This window comes from Rattus rattus, chromosome 6 (genome assembly GCF_011064425.1).
Source record: "Rattus rattus isolate New Zealand chromosome 6, Rrattus_CSIRO_v1, whole genome shotgun sequence".
In the NCBI taxonomy this organism is placed as follows: domain Eukaryota; kingdom Metazoa; phylum Chordata; class Mammalia; order Rodentia; family Muridae; genus Rattus; species Rattus rattus.
Window position 1 is genome coordinate 136,057,597 of NC_046159.1, and position 18,439 is coordinate 136,076,035.

Genomic DNA, 18,439 nt, shown 5'->3' on the forward strand with positions numbered 1-18,439 from the left:
TCTGCATTTTGAAGTCAGCCTGGTCTACATAATGAGTACCAGGACAGCCAGGGCTACATATTAGAGAGACTCTTGTCTCAAAAGCAATCAATCAATCAATCAAATCACTCGATCAAGCAAGCAAGCAAACAGAAAACCAGGAACTACAGGAAACTCCAAATTATTAAATGCAGAGGAAACTGTCAAAGAATAACTTTCTAAATTCTTTTCTTTTTAAAATTTATTTTATTCATGATTATTTTGCCTGAGTTTGGAAGAGGGTGTTGGATACTCTAGAACTGGAAACAGGGATGGTTGCAAGACACTGTGTGGGTACTGGGAAGTGAACCCAGGATCCTTGGGGCAAGGACAACAAATGAGCCACCGTCGAAGCTCCAGATGACTCTAAACTCCATTCTTACATAAACACCCTGCTGTGCTTTGAGTGTGAAACACACCCACCCCACAAGGCTCATGTGTCTGTACTCCTGATTTCTAACTAACAGTCATGTTTTGGAAGGCTGTGGAACCTTCAGGAGTAGAGTTTCACTGTAGGAAATGGGTCACTGAAGTAGGCTGTAAGGTTTTCTTATTTTATGTGTGTCTTGTTTTTGTTTTGTTTTAAAGAAAGAAAAAAAGAACCAGTGGATTAAGAACGCACTGGGAAGAGTGAGGTGAGTGAGCTTTGAAATTGTACAGTCCCACTGTCTGCTTTCTACTCTCTCAAGGGTTGCGAGTCCCAGATGTGCCCTCTCTTCCCTTAGAGCCACTCATCCTATCATGCTTTTCTGGTTATAATTAACCTCAACTTCAAACTATGAGTCAAAATTTTTCCTTTCAAAGTTACTTTTGGAATCAAAATTAACGAGAATGCTTCCATAGATATGAATCCCTAAAAGTTAGAAAAAAAAATAGGTTGGACCTACTGGATTTGGGGGAGTAATCTCTAAGTTTAAAGATTATGAAGAGAAAGTGGGATATATTTTACAACAAGCATTGGTGAATTGAACCTTAGTGACTAAGGAGTCTTTTGAAGTACTTCTGAGATTTATCCCAAGCATCGCAGAGATAAAATGACACTATCACAAAATGTGTCATAACCATCAATAAGATCAATACCGGACATTGCTGCCCCTTCTATCACTAAATGGTCTCACAGTTTTATGAAAAATAATAAATCACTGGTGGTATTTATTCACACTATGTACAACATGGTATGATATTTGCTTATTTTTCACTAAGCATTAAGAATATTTAAAAATTATAGAAATGGTATTTATTCCTGTTGTTCTTATAATAAAAACTGTAAGTAATAAGGTGGAGAAGCTCAAACATATTTAAATTACCCATGATAGTAAATTTTATAAAATACATGATATTCTAGGAACTTTAGTTACATAGTGCTACATGTTACAATGTGTTTAGGAACATATGCTAGGAAAACACTTCTAGTTCAATAATAATCATGACAAAAGTCATTAAGAGCCTAGAGCTGAGCAAGAGTACAGTTAAGACATTGGTGATAAACTTTAAGTGGTAAAATACTATATTGATATTTGTTAATAAATGCTGGAATAAATGTGGGTGTCCATACGGCTCCATTTGGAATGTTTGGAATATAGGAAAAGAGAACGGTCACCAACCAGACTGGCTCACGTGATGTGATATGCTAGCGTGCAAACAGAAACACACCTATCAAGGCCGGCGATCATCAGGCCTTCCAAAGACTACATAACATACCCTCTGTGAACAACAGAAACAACTGGTAAAATAACCACTCCATTTTTCAATAATTTAATATGTACGACACTATAAATCCACTTAAAAACTGGCCACTACTTAGCATTGCTTACTAAGAGTTATTAGAAGTAAATTACTAAAGCAGAAATTGAAATATTATTGCTCCTAACAAGAACAAGCTATTTCTATGTTAACACATTTAAGAACCATCTAGTCACACAAATGTGAGTGAGTCACCACAGCAGATTCCTCCCGAGGAGGTGAGCACAGAAAAGTATTCAGCAAAGCCTGTGTAAGAAGTGTCAGGAGTTCTGTTGACGTGTGTCCCCTAGAAGTCCGAGGGCATCGTTTTACTATATGGAGTTAATGTTAGAAAGCATTACTTAGAAACCAGATTTCCATTAATAATTACAGTTCACTAATAGCAGGAAAGGAAACAGAAGGACAAAGTTTCTAAAAGATTGATTAACAAGTAACACATGGCAATAAATAGAAAACAAGATCACATAAGTTTAGGAAGTAACAAAAATGGATTTTTAGCTATGCTAATGAAGTTATGTGACTATAATCTTTAAAAATATATTCATAATTTGGAATCAACTTAAAAGTCTAATTAAATATTAAAGTTTTGATATATAATTTTAATTTTCTTTGTATCATTACTTTAAATATAAAGTACACACATTTTAGAACAAAGAGACTGATCCCATTTATAATGCATCCTTCTCATACTTAAATACATCTGTATGAAAGAAATCCCATCAGTCATAAGAATTGACATGACTGTTGTAGCTGAGGAAATATGGACTGTCATATGAACAGTAGTGACGACACTATCTACAGCTACTATAAGGACAGTGGCCAGGCCCTGCCTTCAGACTGCTCTACTCTAAAGGCCTTAATGGCTGTATCTGCTCTATAGAGAAAAAAAAGGCCATGATCAGGCCACAGGATCCCACCAATCCCTGAGCTTGTCCCAAGACTGGGCTATAAAATCTCACCAATCCCAGACCATCCTGGAAAGTTCCATCCCACAATAAACCATAGAAAGTCTGCCTCCTGCTCAGTTCTTTGCTGCTTCTCTCATGAGCAGAGGCGGCCATCCTCTTGTTTTCCTAGTAAAGCTCTTATGTGAGGCATGTTGTGCTGTGTGACTTTGTGATATTCCCTGACTCCCAATGGATACCTTCCCTGTTAGAGCTGTAACACAGTCACAACATCCAGGAAATCACAGGTTGAGTGATTTTTATCTAAACTTGGAAGATGCTTTATATATTAGTAATATATAATACTTATAAATTAAAATTCCCAAAATATAGTTTGAATTCAGGAATACTTGAACACCGATTCAACTGAAAAAAGACATTTTAAAGACAAGGTTTTATTTACAAAGGAGTACAACAAATGCATCCATCAACAGTTATCTAATAAACACATCAAGTAAAGATATAACATATCGATAGGTAATAGATGTTATCTTTCCCCCACATCCAAGATATGGAATTTTAGAAATTGGGTATTAAATTTTTCAGCAAACACAGACAGAACCCCTATTATTTTCAGTATATTTAGAGTATGTGGCTGACTGCTATCTTAGAAGATATCAACCATTACTCCTATTGATGTTTAGTACATTATATTCTGAAAGGCTGGAAAGCCGCACTTCGGTTGTTGTTCCCTGAAGCAGTGTAGTAACTTTACTTATGAAGGGTTTTGGTTCTTTTGGAATGATCAAAGAGGTGAGAATTGCTAGGACAAAGCAAACACTGGCTACCACATACTATCAACATACAATTTTCTAGCACAGCATATCGAAAAGAAAGCAGGTTTTACCTCCACACAGGCTTTCATCCCTGAGGCTGCAGCATAGTGAAGGGGTGTGTTCTTTTTGTTATCAACTGCATCAATAGCCGCTCTCTCATATTCGCCCTGGTCAAGTTTTGCTCCTTTCCATCGTAAGATCATCTGCAGACAATCTGCCCTTCTGAAATCATCTTCCACAGGCCGTGCTAAGCGAGGATGAAGGGTTCCTTCAGATATCATGATTTGAGGTCCCATACACAACAAATGCATAGATGTTTCATTGTGCACATTCCGTTTATTTGGGTTTCCATCTCTACCAAAAAGAAAAGTCCTAAAATGGAAAGGAAGGATAAAAACAACTTTTTCCTACCTAAAAATACAGAGAAGATAACAGTTTTAAGGGTAAAGTCTACTTCAAAGCTAAAATTCCAATTTCGATTGAGGTGAATGACTAGTTCATCCAATTAAGATGGAGAGGCAGCAAAATAGCTTGGAAGGTAAATTGTTTGTCATATCAGGCTGACAACTGAGTTTCATTCACAGAACTCAAGTAGCAGGACAGAAATGACTCTTCAAAGTTGTCCTCTGACCTCCACCATGAGCTGTGGCGCATGTAATGAAGGCATTCATGTGCATGAATCATACACATGCACGAGAGAAATAAACTTTAGTGCCTATGAAGCATAAGAGACTATACAAGAAAAAGGGGAAAAGAAGAGAAAAGACAAAAAGGAGGGGAGAGAGAGGATGTTATACAGCAAAAGTCTACTTTAAAAACATAATAAAAATTTAAAATAAAGGAAAAGTCCTAACATGACATTATGAGACAAGGACCCTCAAAGATGCTGTCAGTTTATTTCCTGTTGGCCATCTAGTGCTGGGCACGGTTCTACCATTGAGAGTGGTTTGTTTCCCCAGTGAGACTCTCTTGGAGGAAGCCAAATCTTCATTTACAAACCGTTAGCAACTGGAGATTGCGTCTAGGTTAGGGGTGAGGGCTTGTGTCCACTTCTTTGGCTCTAGAACCTCCAGATGAATTTTTATAGGACACAATCTGTCTTAACGTATGTTGGCTCAAGTTTAGTCTATGAACAAGATTTAGACTTCATAGTTTAGGAAGTGGGAAAGTGAGTTTAAAGTGCCTTTTCAAATGACACTACACCAAACATCTAACAAATGGTGGACTATTTTACAGGTTGGGCTGAGCATGCTATTGTCCCTTATTTTCAGCATGCTGGCCTGCTATGATTTCTTTATTAATTGGTACTCTTTTGGAGGAAACTGTATGAACCAACTTTTTGTAGTGTTAATAAAAAAAATCTAACGTTTCAAGTAACATTTTTAACTTTTTAATCAATGAAGAATTTTAAAGAATCATATACAAATGTGAAATATATTTGATTCAGTGAGTTACAGGGAACCTCTAAATGTTGTCCTCTTTTATTGTACAATAAATTACGTTGGGTTTTATTGCTACCAATTTATTAGAAAGTAAAAATTAGAAAGTTGTCATTCACTTGAAAGATCAAGCTTTATCATTAGCATCAAAGACTAGCAGTTGGTTTACTTGAATTAGTTTTAATTAGTTTTTGAGAAAATGTCAGCCTAGGGCCTCAGCTCTCATTCACCATTTGAAAGCAGTGCTGTATTGTAGTGAGAACCAATTAATAAAGAAATCATAACAGGCCAAATGCTGAAAATAAGCGCTCAGCCTTGATTGGGATACGGAAAATCACAGGAGAGGAGGGGAAGAATGCAAGAGCCAGAGGACAAGGAGTTGAACAGCAAAAAGGCAACTGTCACACTCACTCTCTAACTCACAAGAGCTGTGATCATCTGCAACTGTCACACTCACTCTAACTCACAAGAGCTGTGATCATCTGCAACTGTCACACTCACTCTAACTCACAAGAGCTGTGATCATCTGCAACTGTCACACTCACTCTAACTCACAAGAGCTGTGATCATCTGCAACTGTCACACTCACTCTAACTCACAAGAGCTGTGATCATCTGCAACTGCAAGTGTTACACTCACTCTAACTCACAAGAGTTGTGATCATCTGCAACTGTCACACTCACTCTCTAACTCACAAGAGCTGTGATCATCTGCAACTGTCACACTCACTCTCTTAACTCACAAGAGCTGTGATCATCTGCAACTGTCACACTCACTCTAACTCACAAGAGCTGTGATCATCTGCAACTGTCACACTCACTCTAACTCACAAGAGCTGTGATCATCTGCAACTGTCACACTCACTCTAACTCACAAGAGCTGTGATCATCTGCACGTGATTTGCACAAGGCTGGATCGTTCAGTATTTTACCAAGGATTGGGGAAGAGGCCATGAGGCCCTTCTCCTCTCAGGGGTCTGTTGTCAGTTAATGGTCCAAAGGGACCATAGCAGAACAGAACTCTTAAGGAGTGAGCGTGAAAATGAACAAAGAGGTCATTGTGTCTAGTCTATATTTTAGGCAGCATTTGTAGTATTTCTCAAGTCTCTGTAACAGACAGCTTTTCCTGAGAGAGATTTTGTTGACCAGTTGATTGACAGATCCATTTTGATTGAGTCTTAGGTGAGGGAACACTGAACTGTCACTGTTTCCTTTTTAAACACAAAGCCTCTAGCTAATAATTTTATGTTTAACTGGTTATCTATTAATGACATTCCAGGAAGTTCAGAACGTCATACCAGAGCTAAGATGACTAGATCTCCAGCCCAGGAATGGGAGTCTGTAGTTTAGTCCTTAGTTTTGTAAATTCCAATAATAAGGTGTACTACGAGCTGTCTTTACTTTCACTTCTTTTATTTTTTTTATTAATCATTCCATTCGTTTACATGTCAAATAATATTCCACATCCCAGTTACCCCTCCACCAACCCTCATCCCACATCTGCCCTTCCTCCCTCCCCTTTGCCTGTATGAGAGTGCTCCCCCATTCACCTACCACACTCTTCGGCCCCACCACTCAAGCATCCCTCAAGTCTCTCCGGGACCATTGCTGTTTCGTCAGGCAAGGCCATTCTCTGTTACATAACTATTTGAGCCATGTATCCCTCCAGGTACACTCTTTGTTTGGTGTCTAGACTCTGGGAAAACTGGATGGTCAGGACAGTACATTGTTCTTCCAAAGGGGTTGCCACTCCCCTCTGCTCCGCCAGTCCTTCAGCCTGCACCCCTACCAGGTTCCCGGTAATGCTAAGAGCCTTGAATTGTTCTTAATCTCCCCAACAAGTACTTTCCCTGTGGGAGACGACACTGCTCTGAGGTAGTCCCTTGGGCTATTGTTCACTCTTACCCTTGAGAGTGCTCAACTTCCCTCTGTGATCTAAGCTGTCTGTTCTCTACAGTACAGTGTGGACAGAAATACATTCAAAGCAACAAGTATGTGTGAACTACCTTTACTATGAGAACTCAGAATAGACTGATTGTTTAACATGGACATGTCTCAATTATATATTTTCAAAGATCATAAGCGTTTTCCTTTTCACTGATTACTTATCAATGGGTTTTAAGTAATACTTACCCTAATATCCTATTCATTCCATGTCTAGCAGCATAGTGTAATGGAGTGTTGTGCTGATAGGGCTCTCCATAAGATATATTTGGATCAAGGGATTCTTTTAGCTGAGGATTATTTTCATAGATTTGGCAAGCCAGGTTTTCATCACCATTGATGAGTGCTTTGCGGAATTTGGTGGTTGTATTTCCCATGTTTTGTTTTATTTTCTGATAGGCAGTGGCACTTTCTTTCTTCCTTCAGCCACTTCTGGAGTACTTCTACAACATGTTTCACATTCTAATGAAGGAGAAGTTATCAAATTAGACGGTAACACTGTAATTACAAAGCAGCATCCTAAAGAGACATTATACAAATGTTAATAACATCTGGGAAGCAGATGAAGGGAATAAACACTATTACACTATTATTATTACACTATTACACTATTATTGCCAAATTTACTGTATTTTTAATGTTGCTAAAATTAAACTTTTACATTTTTTCATACAAAGACTATATAAGGTTGTACAGCTGTACTTTACCTAGAACAGTTATTTACACAAATAAACGTTCCTCTTCCCAAGATCAGGAATCAGTTGTATTCAGCGTATGGCTGAATAAAATGATGGCTAAATGAGGTCAATCCAGTGACCTCGAGAATGATCTAAAAGCAGCTGAGCACAGCTGGGGAGTTTTGCTGACTGGATCACTTGAGGTAGGCAGACCCACCCTTGGCCTGGGCCACGCCTTCTGGCAGCAGCCTAAGTGAAAGTACAAGAAGAAGGAAGTTGCTTTTGCTGCTCATCCTCACTCTTGCTGGCAAGTCAAATGGGAGACCAGCAGCTCTGTAGGAATACTCCTGAACTCTAGCACCAGATTGGAACTACTGAGGCACCCAGGTTCACTGACTGAATAACTAATGGACTCTTGATCTTCTAAAAGGTCAAAGGATAAGACATTATTGTACTACTAGGACTACAACCTGTAAGCCACTCTAATAAATATCTCTCTCTCTCTCTCTCTCTCTCTCTCTCTCTCTCTCTCTCTCTCTCTCTCTCTCACACACACACACACACACACACACACACACACACACACACACACACACACACACACACACTCAGGCTAATTCTATCAGTTCTATTCCATAGAAACCCAACTAAAACACAGTCCAGTTAATTATATACAGGTTTTATTAAGTCAGTTTGTGAGTCACTTAAAAAAAAAAACAACCTGAAATTAAGAATTGCAAATTTTGGGCTACAGTTTGGGAAAGTGAAACTGCAAGTACTTACAAGAAAAAGACTTAAAATATAAATACATGTTCAACTACACAGCTTATTGATACTCAAGATAATCACAGCAAACTAAGAAAATTGGTCAGATATAAGAAATGAAGGTAATGATTATCCTATCTTTTAAAATCATTGAATACTCTTTTATAAAGGATCCAAAGCAAGGCTGAAAACATCAAATGTTTATGCACTCTGCAAGTGGGAAGAAGTCATGATGAGCATCAGATGGGCAATGAGGTGGGGAAGGGGAAAGTGAAACGAAAAGCAGATCTGAAATGTAAAATGTCATATTTGCTAACACTACTTTTAAGCTAGTGTTTTATTCCCTGAAAACGGCAAGTTCCCATCTGTACTGTAAGGAAAATGACTATATCTCAGACACAGGTATAAAGATTGTAAGAGAAGTTTATGTAAATTATCTATAATAGACCTTATTTAAAGGGTTCAATGCTAGAATATTGTATTTTACAAGGTAACCTTCCTGTATCTACTGCTAAATTACTGTTGCTGTGATGGGACTGTCCCCACAAAGACCCATGTGTTAGGTCATCAGCCTGTGAAAGTACGACATGACATTGGGGAACCTGCCTGTAAAGAGGATCCCGAGACCCTAAACCTTCTTGCTTCCCTGTGATCTTGAGGAAGACAGCATCCTCCACTCCACGCTCCCATCACACTGTACTGTGCCACCACAGGCCCTGATACTTCAGGTTCTGAAACTCTGCAACTGAGCAAAAGCCCTTCCTCCTTTTTCTCAAGTATTTCATCACAGTGGCAGAACTACAACGAACACCATTAACAACAATGCAGACAGCACAAACAAGACCATACAAGGTATGAAAGAAAGAGCCCTCTGGAAGACTTGGTGAGTATGCATGGCTGTTAGACTCTAGCACGGAATAACAGGTAGTAAAACTGAAAACAGGTTGGGACAGATAAGGAACTTACGACTTAATCTAAATGGACAGATAATTAAAAGCTTTTCTACAGGGCAGGGATATAATTGTTTTATTTCTTAGGGAATATGTGAGAATATAGAAGGCAGAGAAGTAAATGCAGAGGATATATACATTACCCCTTTCATTCACTGACAGGTTGGCTACCCAAGCATAGGTATCACTTGAAAAATATTTATGCTGTACAATGAATTTTCTTCAGGACAATAACAATTTCAAAAAGAATATAACTTAGAAGATGAAAAACCCTTTCAGCTTCTTATAAAATAGTGGTTCTCAAATATGGCTATCTATCCTAGTAGCCTGGAAAATGTCAAAGAATCCTACTGGATAGATTAAAATCCCAGAAAGTGTGTCCAGGGGTTGTGGCTCTGATGTACCTAGGCTGTACGTAATATTGATGGTTAAAGCCCTTTGGCTGACTTCAATATACAGACATTACTGTTATAGTTTCCAACTAAATAACTATCAGGGTATGACATCAGCCAAGCCTATTTTAGAGACCAGAATTATGTGCTTAATACCGAATACATCTTCTGGTTCATCATTATCCTTAATGAGGCTGCAAATTAGGTATTTATTAATGTTTCTGCTACTGGTTTTTAATATTCTAAATATATAAATATATTCATAGTAATTTTAAAAAATATGAATGTTGACTTTCCCCCAAACAAAAACAAAACCCAGAGCCTAAGAATATAGCTGGGTTGGCAGCAAACTTACCCATCATGCACTAAGTCACAAGTTTGATTCCCAGCCCCCAAAACACCAGGTGTGGTGACATATATCTGTAATCCAGCAGTTGGGAGGAGGAGACAGAAGAGTCTGGAGTTCAAGGTCATACTAGGCTGCAAAGAGAGGTAGAAAGACCTGTGGAACATGAGACCCTGATTGTAAAAAATGAACCACAAAGAAACCCAGCCTATTTACCTGAAGATTATCATTGTTATCTAACTATGTATGTCTATAAACATAAATACACTAATTTGTCATATACTTGCAAAAAGAGTTGTTGAGATTTTAGCCTGACATACTACTTCATAGTCTCATCTCAAGTTGAAGAAGCAAATCCTCTCCCACACGCTGCACTTTTCACCATATATTACAAATTCCTCTGGAATTTTTCAGGGACAACCTAGATTTTATTTTATTCTTCTGTTTAACAGAATGCAGAGTAGTAAATTCATTCTCTGTAAAGAATTTGTTTGTTGCCTATGGCTCTAAGCATTTAACTATGGTGGCTTGTTGTGCTGCTGTGGGTAGCATCGCACTAAGAGGCCTACGCTGGCTTAGTGACCCTCCTTTGTCACCTCCAGAGTGCTGAGAATACAAGTATGCGTCACTGGCCTGGCTTAGGTACTCTAATAAGAACTCCATTCAGCTTACTGTATATATTTATTTATACAAATACAAAAGATATGTAGATTGTAAAGTATCTCTCTTAAGAATATGAAAACTTTCAGTTGTTGTGGCCTTAGAGCCTTTGATACAATGTTGCTCAATTATAAACATTTCATGAGTTGTTTATTAGACTAATGACATATTTCTTTGATTTGTATAAAAACATTAGCAAAATGTTTTGCAGGAACAATAATTTACATCAAAGATATAAAAGAAAAACTAATAAAGCTATGGTATCTTGGAGGTACTTTAAATAGTTACTAGATAACTTTAAAAAATCAATACTCTAAATGTGCATTAAATATTACTGTTACTCAGGCTGAAAGGCATAATGGCATGGAAAAGCTTTTTTGTGGCTTTGTTATTTTCAGTGCTGTTTCATTTTTAAAGTTTGATCAATAAGCCTGAAAGTCTGCACGTCGTTTACAAGCTTTAGTTCACGCCATTCAAGTGCTCCTCAGAAGCCTTGAGGGAATGCTGCCAGCTATGTCCTTGTGCTTTTTCGCAGGCAGGGCTCCTTTTTAATCCTTTGTTTAAATGAAAACCTTTAAGTAATATTTTCTAGGTAACATGTAATATTTCAAAATGTATAAGTTGGATTTATAGTACATTTCTTTGGGTGGTGCTATTATAAATGCTACTTTAAAAAAAAAAAATCAAGGGGTGAGGAAATGGCTCAGTTGGTAACCAGCCTGCTGGGCAAGGCTCTCTAGCATACACGTACAAGTTGGACACGGCTATGCATGCATGCAATCCTAGCAGTCTGTGGGCAGAGCAGATTCTGAGTTACACCAGCTAGCAAGCCAGGAGCAATCAATGAGCTTCAGTCTGGTGAGACTGTCTCTCACAACCTCAAGTGGAGAGCAATCAAGAAAGATACCCAACATCAAACTCTGGCTGTTACACACATCTGCAACATGTGCATCAGAGTGCTTTTGTACACACACTTACATGAACAACCCCCCATACTCATTTTTAGCATACAGAGATATGATTCAACTTGCACTTTGGCCTTGTATCCTGTGAGCCTGCTAAATTCACTTCTTGGTCCTAAGGAAAATCTAGGATTTTCCAGGGGGAAGGGTATCTCTATCACTTATAAATAGTTTTATTCCTTTTACAGTACCAAAAACATAAAGTTTTTTTACTCATTAGAAGATTAAGGAGAAAGCTGTTAGCACTTATTCAAATAATGTCCCTAATATATCTAATAAGTAAATAAAGTGAACTTACAATTGAGACGCATGAGAGATATGACCCAGGCTAACAACTCTCGTAACATGCTAACATGATGTAATCTGACACTAAAATAAGATACTTATGTTCTACAGTATTCTCAGGAAAAGATGCTTAATGTCTATCCAAATGAAAAAAAAAATAGAGGAACAAGAATTGAGGCATTTTACAAAATTACTGGTGAAAAACTCTTCAAAGGTGTTAAGATCAATTAGGTGAGCAAAGACTGTACAAGCACTTACAGATTAGTGAAGACTAAGGATACATGACAACTAAATGCTACGCCCTAAATTATAAAGTGAAAAAGCAAGGCAGCATGTATAGATGCTAGCCCATGTTCTTGGGGATTGGTTTCAGACTGCTGGATATTGAAGTCCTCTGAGTAAAATTGCAGGTATTTGCAAATACTCACATATAACTTCTCAGCTCTTCCTTGAAGCCAGCTTTACTTTAATTTGTCGTATTTTATTATACTTTGTATACAGATTACCTGATGCTATATGGCATAATAGATTGAAAATAGTTTTAAGATTAGAAGTAGTTTATAATTGGCAAGACTTTAAATATCAACTTTGGTTTTCTCATCTAGAAAATATTAACTGTCGAAAGCCATTTTAAAGATTAAACCTGACGAAGTATGTGAAGACCCCTACTTTATAAAAATGAGCACTACAACATAATCACTTTTCATCCAAGACTTAAGAAGCTCACTCATGAAAGGCATGCTATTTTTCTACATGAAAACTGTTATTAGTAGCATTAAATTTTATTCTTAAAATCAAAGAAATTGAAATACAGCTAAAATCATATTTAATAATAAACTTTTAAACATTCATGGCTATGACTATTTACTTGGTATAGTGGAGAGCTAAAAAGTGTGTGTGGAAACCTTTCATTGAAAGCACTTGAACTAGAGAGTGGCTCAGCAGTTAGGAGCACTTACTGCTCTTAATCCAAATTACAGTCTTTGTAACTCCAGTGATAAGAGATCCCTCTTCTAGCTTTCTCAAGGACACACATATGTATAGTATTCACTACTACAGAAACACATACATATACACAAATAAAAATAAAAATAAGTATTTAAGCACCGAAGATATGGCTCAGCGGTTAAGAGCATCTTCTGCTCTTGCAGAAGACTTGTGTATGCATCTAGGTATCCATATTAAGTGGCTCACAACCATCTGTAACTCTAACTCCAAGGATTCTGAGGTCCTCTTTTGACCTTTGTAGGCATCTACACTCATATACAAATACCCACTCAAAGCCACATACACATTAGGAGAAACACAATTACAGTCTTTTCAAAAAAGTACTTATTAGTCTCACATCTCAAATTGATATCAGATAATGCTGGTCATTTAATAAGGTACTAGTTGTTCCCAAAAGATCATGAATATTTTGTTTTTTTTGTTTTTCTACACAAAGTTTCTCTGTGTAACATTGGCTGTCCTAGAACTCTCTATAGACCACACAGGCCTTTAACTCAAGAAATCTACATGTCTCTGCTTCCCAAGTTCTGGGATTAAAGGCACGTACCACCACCACCACCACCACCACCACCTGGTAAGAGCATGAATTTTTAAGCTAAAATTGTATTCATCAAAACTTCTTGATATTTCCCCTACTCTTTTTGTAGTTTTAAGAATCACCTTTCCTGGATAAGTCTATCAAGCAACTTTCTGCAAAGACAACTCTGTCTTACAGCAAATGGTGACCGTCAACAGTAAAACACAACTTGATCAACCTGATAGAGTACACTGGATTAACAGACACTAGGGACCCCAGTTCCAATGTGTAAATGTGCATCACAGCTCCTGCATCTACATCTCAGAGAACATCTTGGAAGAGGGAGCGGAAAGGCTGTAAGAATCAGAAATACTAGATGGCCTACCATGAAACATTCTCTCCTCGAAATGGCTACATAAATATGACTGGAACAATGACAATCAACGGGCATGTTTACATGGAAGGGGAAAATTTTGTTAGGTTCCATTCCTAAACAAAGAAACAACTAATGGCTGTTGGGAAAAAGAGAATTAGCCTCTCCCAGGAATGAGCCCCATTACTGGCTGTCCAATATAGAAGAGTTAGGCCCCAAACCATATACACATAAACAAAAACGGAGTCAGCAGGTTGTGTGTTTACATACGTGTGTGTGTGTGTGTGTGTGTGTGTGTGTGTGTGTGTGTGTCTGTGTGTGTAACAATGATAAGAGGTATTAACCTTAGGGGAGGTACTTGAGGAACAACAGCTGGGAAGAGATGAAGGGAGGAAAGAGAATGGGTAAGTGACATAATTCTATTTAAATTAAAAACTTTTTTTTAAAAGAGCTGAGATATTAGGCTGGGTATAGAGGCAGAGGCGGGTGGATCTCTCTGAGTTTGAGGACAGCTTGGTCTAGACAGTAAGTTTCAAGTCAATTGGAGCAACAGAATTAGTCGCTGTCCCAAAACAGCCAAAAAGAACCTGAGATGTCAAATACTGGAGAACTGATATTTGGGAAAGTATATGAGGATTTCAGGGACAAGAGTGAGAGATATGGCTCAGCAGTTAAGAGCACTTGCTACTCTTGCAAAGACTGAATTCAGTTCCCAGCATGTACTGATGGCTAAAAGCCATCCATAATTCCAGTTCCAGAGGATGCAACAGCTTCTTCTGGATTCTACTGATACACAGACATACTTGCAGACAGCACACACACACATAAAGATAAATAGTTTTTAAAAAATTATTTGGGGAACAATAATACAAAGTGCTATTTCAAAATATTGGAATAACATAAAATCTATGTAGTTGGTTTAGGAAATGACTTCAGACAACCAAGTTGAATTTGACTAGTAAGAAAGCCTGCAAGGGCCAGAGAGATGGTTCCATGTGAAGGTGCAGGCTGCCACACCCAAAACCTGAGTTTAATTTCCAAGCAAAAAATTGGTGAAAGCAGAGAACTGACCGACTCTAGAAAGTGTGGTCTTCTGACCTCCACATACATGCCATGGCATACTTGTGTGCACACATGCATAAGTAAATGGAATACCTTTTCTTTTAAAGAAAGCCTTTCAGACATATGACTGCAAACAGGCAAGGGTCTCTTAAATGGTTTTGTATTTGATCCTCATGACAGTGAGTCCCTATACATGTCTGACTTTTCAACATGTAATTAAAAAAAATTATCTGTATTGATAATTTTGCCTTTATATGTCTGAGCACCTTGCCCGTGCAGCACCAGTGGAGGAGGGCATCCGATCTCCTGGAAGTGGTTGTGAGCTGTTGGTGCTGGGGATTGAACCGGTGTCTTGTAGAGGAGCGGCCAGTGCTTGTAACTGTGGAGCCATCTCTCCAGCCCCAGCAAGCAACTCTTAAGCTGAAGCATTCATTTAACAGATTTCACAGATTTAAGCTGCTATATCTTTTTATAAACAAAGAACTCTGCTGGAATGCAAACCTCAATTACCACAAGGAAAGGTATAGTTTAAATGTCACATCTATACTGCTTAAATGTTAACTTGCATTCGTCAGAATTAAACAAGATATTTGTACATATCTTTAAAAGAAAACTGAGATTCTTATACACACTGCTTTTGAAAAGGGAACTATAACAAAATTATGGGCATACAACTGATGGCCTTTAAATCATTCTCAGATTTTTCTTCTAGACGGAAGACCATTAGCTTTTAAACATTCATGGCTTATTGTTGTTTAATACTTTGGATTGGTAGAGTATAGGGAATTCACTTTATATGACTTTCATGTAGGAAAAGGGAATACATATAGGTTTGTGAACCATACAACTCTGTTATAATCCTTCACTGTCATGCTATTGCTCCTAAGCCATAAGACTAATAAAATTTTCTTTATAAAACAGGCTGAGGCTGAGTACAGTGGCACATGCCTGTAATTTCAGCACTGAAAGGCAAAAGTCAGAGGATCAGGAGTTCAAGACCAGCATCAGCTACATAGTAAACTGATGCCAGTAGAAACTTGTGAGACCCAACGTGGTGGCTAGTTTTACTTCAACTTAATATAAGCTACAGCCATGTAAAAGGAGGGAGAAAATGCCTCCATAGGCAAGCCTGTAGATCATGTTCTTAGTAATCTATGTAAAAGGGCTAGCTGACTGTGGGTGGTACCACCCTGGATGGACTGGTGGTTCTGGCTTCTATAAGAAAAAAGGCTGAAAAAGCCATAAGGAACAAGCCAGTAAGCAGCACCCTTCATGGCTTCTGCATCAGATCCTGCCTTCAGGTTCCTGCCCTGTTTGAGTTCCTGTCTTGGCTTCCCTCAAAAAACTGTGTAAGCCTTCTTCTCCAAGTTGCTTCTGGCTTTATTGAAGCAAAAATTAAGGCACTCCATTTCAAAAACACAAAAACAGGCCAACATAGTTTGGAGAATGGACCATAGTTTACTGACACATGGTTTGGTAAATTCTAATTCTATTATTAAATTTTCTCTGTACCTCAATTCCTTCCCCAGTAAGATAGAAAGAACAACATCATGTTCTGGGATGTTTATAATCACACGCATGCCTGGTGTCCACAGAGGCAGAGGCGGGTGTTGGATCCCTTCGAACTGGAGGCACGGATGACTATGAGCTGCCACGTGGACACTGAGAAGTGTACTCAGGTTCTCCAGGAGCATCAGGCACTCTTACCCACTGAGCCACGCTCTGCACCTCCTAGAGTGTTCATCTTAACGTGTGACACACAGTAAACACTCCATGATACTTTTCCTATCAGGATTTTCAAGCAATTGGTGGTTAGTTGCTGCTTTCAAAGAAGATACTTATTCTTTTTTCCCCTTTCTTTCTTTAAAGAAAATGAACCTAAAAGAAGCCATCATCTCTATGTTCTGTATCAAAATGATAGACAGCGGGTAGTCTAGACTTGTCACTGGGCACCTGTTAAGAAGCTTCTTTTTTAATTTTATTCTAAACAAAGGCTTCTTTCGTTTCTGTTACTTTCTCCATTGCTGGTGGTGTCAATGCAGATCTTCCCTGTGTAACTGCGGTGACAGGTACTAACTGAAAGGGTCACACACTTGGTAAGCACAAAGCCAGAGCAGTGAGTAAGAAACTCTGATTGGGAAATGTTGTTAAAAGCCAACACTGTAGTTTAGCTTGCCAGACTGCAGATTAGGGTTGGAAACAAATATAGCTTCGCTCTTGTTAGCTTCCTGGAAGTTCATGTATTCCAAAGTCTACAGTAGAATTTTCTGTATTTAGAAAGTATTAGGAAAATGAACAGAATTAGGAAAATCCTTTAAAGATGAAAGTAACCTCCCTATAATAAGCACTGTAGAACTCAAATTTGCCTTGCTATTCAGCATCACATTATGGTAGCATTCAAAATAAAATGACTGCATAAACACAACAGAATTATCAGAGTAGCGATTAAAAAGTTGATTATTTTAATTCCCTAAATCTTTCCAGTAAGTAGGAAAGGAGACAATCTAACATATCCTGCCTCCTTTGGAGCATCATTTAGACTGACATGGCTGTCACAGTGTGCGAAGGGTGCTGTAGTTAGAAAGGAAAGAGAGTAAAACAGCTGCAGGCAGCTGACTGGTGCTTTCTGCCACATGGGTAAAGAACACAGAACACAGCATGATGCCCACGAGTGGCAATGCAGGCTTGGCACACAGGAACTGTAGGAGGCAAACAACCGTCTTCTCCAGGCCCTGTCAAAGGACCACAGCCTTTTGTACGCTGACTTTTCAGATACTCAAGATACTCTTTGTTTTATCCTTCCTGTCAATTACTTCTCAAATTTGTCACTAAACACACTAGTATTTCAGGCTGTAGTGCTTATGGTACTGTTAGCAAACATTTGATTTTGGTAATTTTAGAATTTCTGATTATTCAGTATTGTTTGGTTTCATATTTTTAATACCATATTGTTCTAATTTAAAAAATAAGTATAGTGGTGGCCCATGCCTTTAATCCCAGCACTAGAGAGACAGCAGTAAGAAGATCTCTGTGAGGCTAGCCTGGTCTACAGAATGAGTTCTAGGGCAGCCAGGGCTACACAGGGAAAACCTGGCTTGAAAAACAAAAAGGAAAAAAACTTAAAATAAGTACAAATATTTAACTGAAAGTGCTGTGAGGATCAGAAGTCAAGGGCTCAAATTGATACATTTTAGACAAAGATAAAATTTCTATGGAGGAAAAAGCAAAGTAAACTGTTAGCCTGTACATACATTTTTTGAGGGGAAGCGGGAAAGGGGCTAAGGAGCTCACACTTGCTAAGTAAGCACTCTACCACTGAGCTACACTCCTAGTCTCTAATAATAAGTCCATCATAGTCAATTAAAGAAATAGATAAACATAAACACTTTGTATTGAAGTTTAGGAATTTGTCAAATATTTTTTAATTTTAAAAATATTAACTTTATAATTTGTAGTGTTTAATGCTTAAAAATTTTAAAAAGTATATTATAAAACTAAGAATTTATATTCGAAAGACCTTAATTTCTCCCTAACTTATCTTTACTAATGATATATAATTAAGTTTTCAAAATAGTTTTT

The 18,439-nt window shown here is 38.0% G+C and overlaps 1 protein-coding gene across 5 annotated transcripts in view; it reads right to left on the reverse strand.

The window, feature by feature from the left end:
• The window catches only part of Ankib1 (ankyrin repeat and IBR domain containing 1), a 119,874-nt gene that overhangs the window by 85,423 nt on the left and 16,012 nt on the right, over positions 1 to 18,439 (reverse strand). For 3 of the 5 annotated variants that reach the window (XM_032907002.1, XM_032907000.1, XM_032907001.1), the window contains exons 2-3: positions 7,053 to 7,325; positions 3,553 to 3,853 (exon numbers count right to left, since the gene is read on the reverse strand). In XM_032907002.1, the coding sequence (XP_032762893.1) occupies positions 3,553 to 3,853; positions 7,053 to 7,240 (489 nt within the window). In that variant the 5' untranslated portion in view covers positions 7,241 to 7,325. Of the gene's footprint in view, positions 1 to 3,552; positions 3,854 to 6,473; positions 6,601 to 7,052; positions 7,326 to 18,439 lie in introns of those variants that run through there. The other 2 variants (XM_032907004.1, XM_032907003.1) reach the window with 2 other exon arrangements.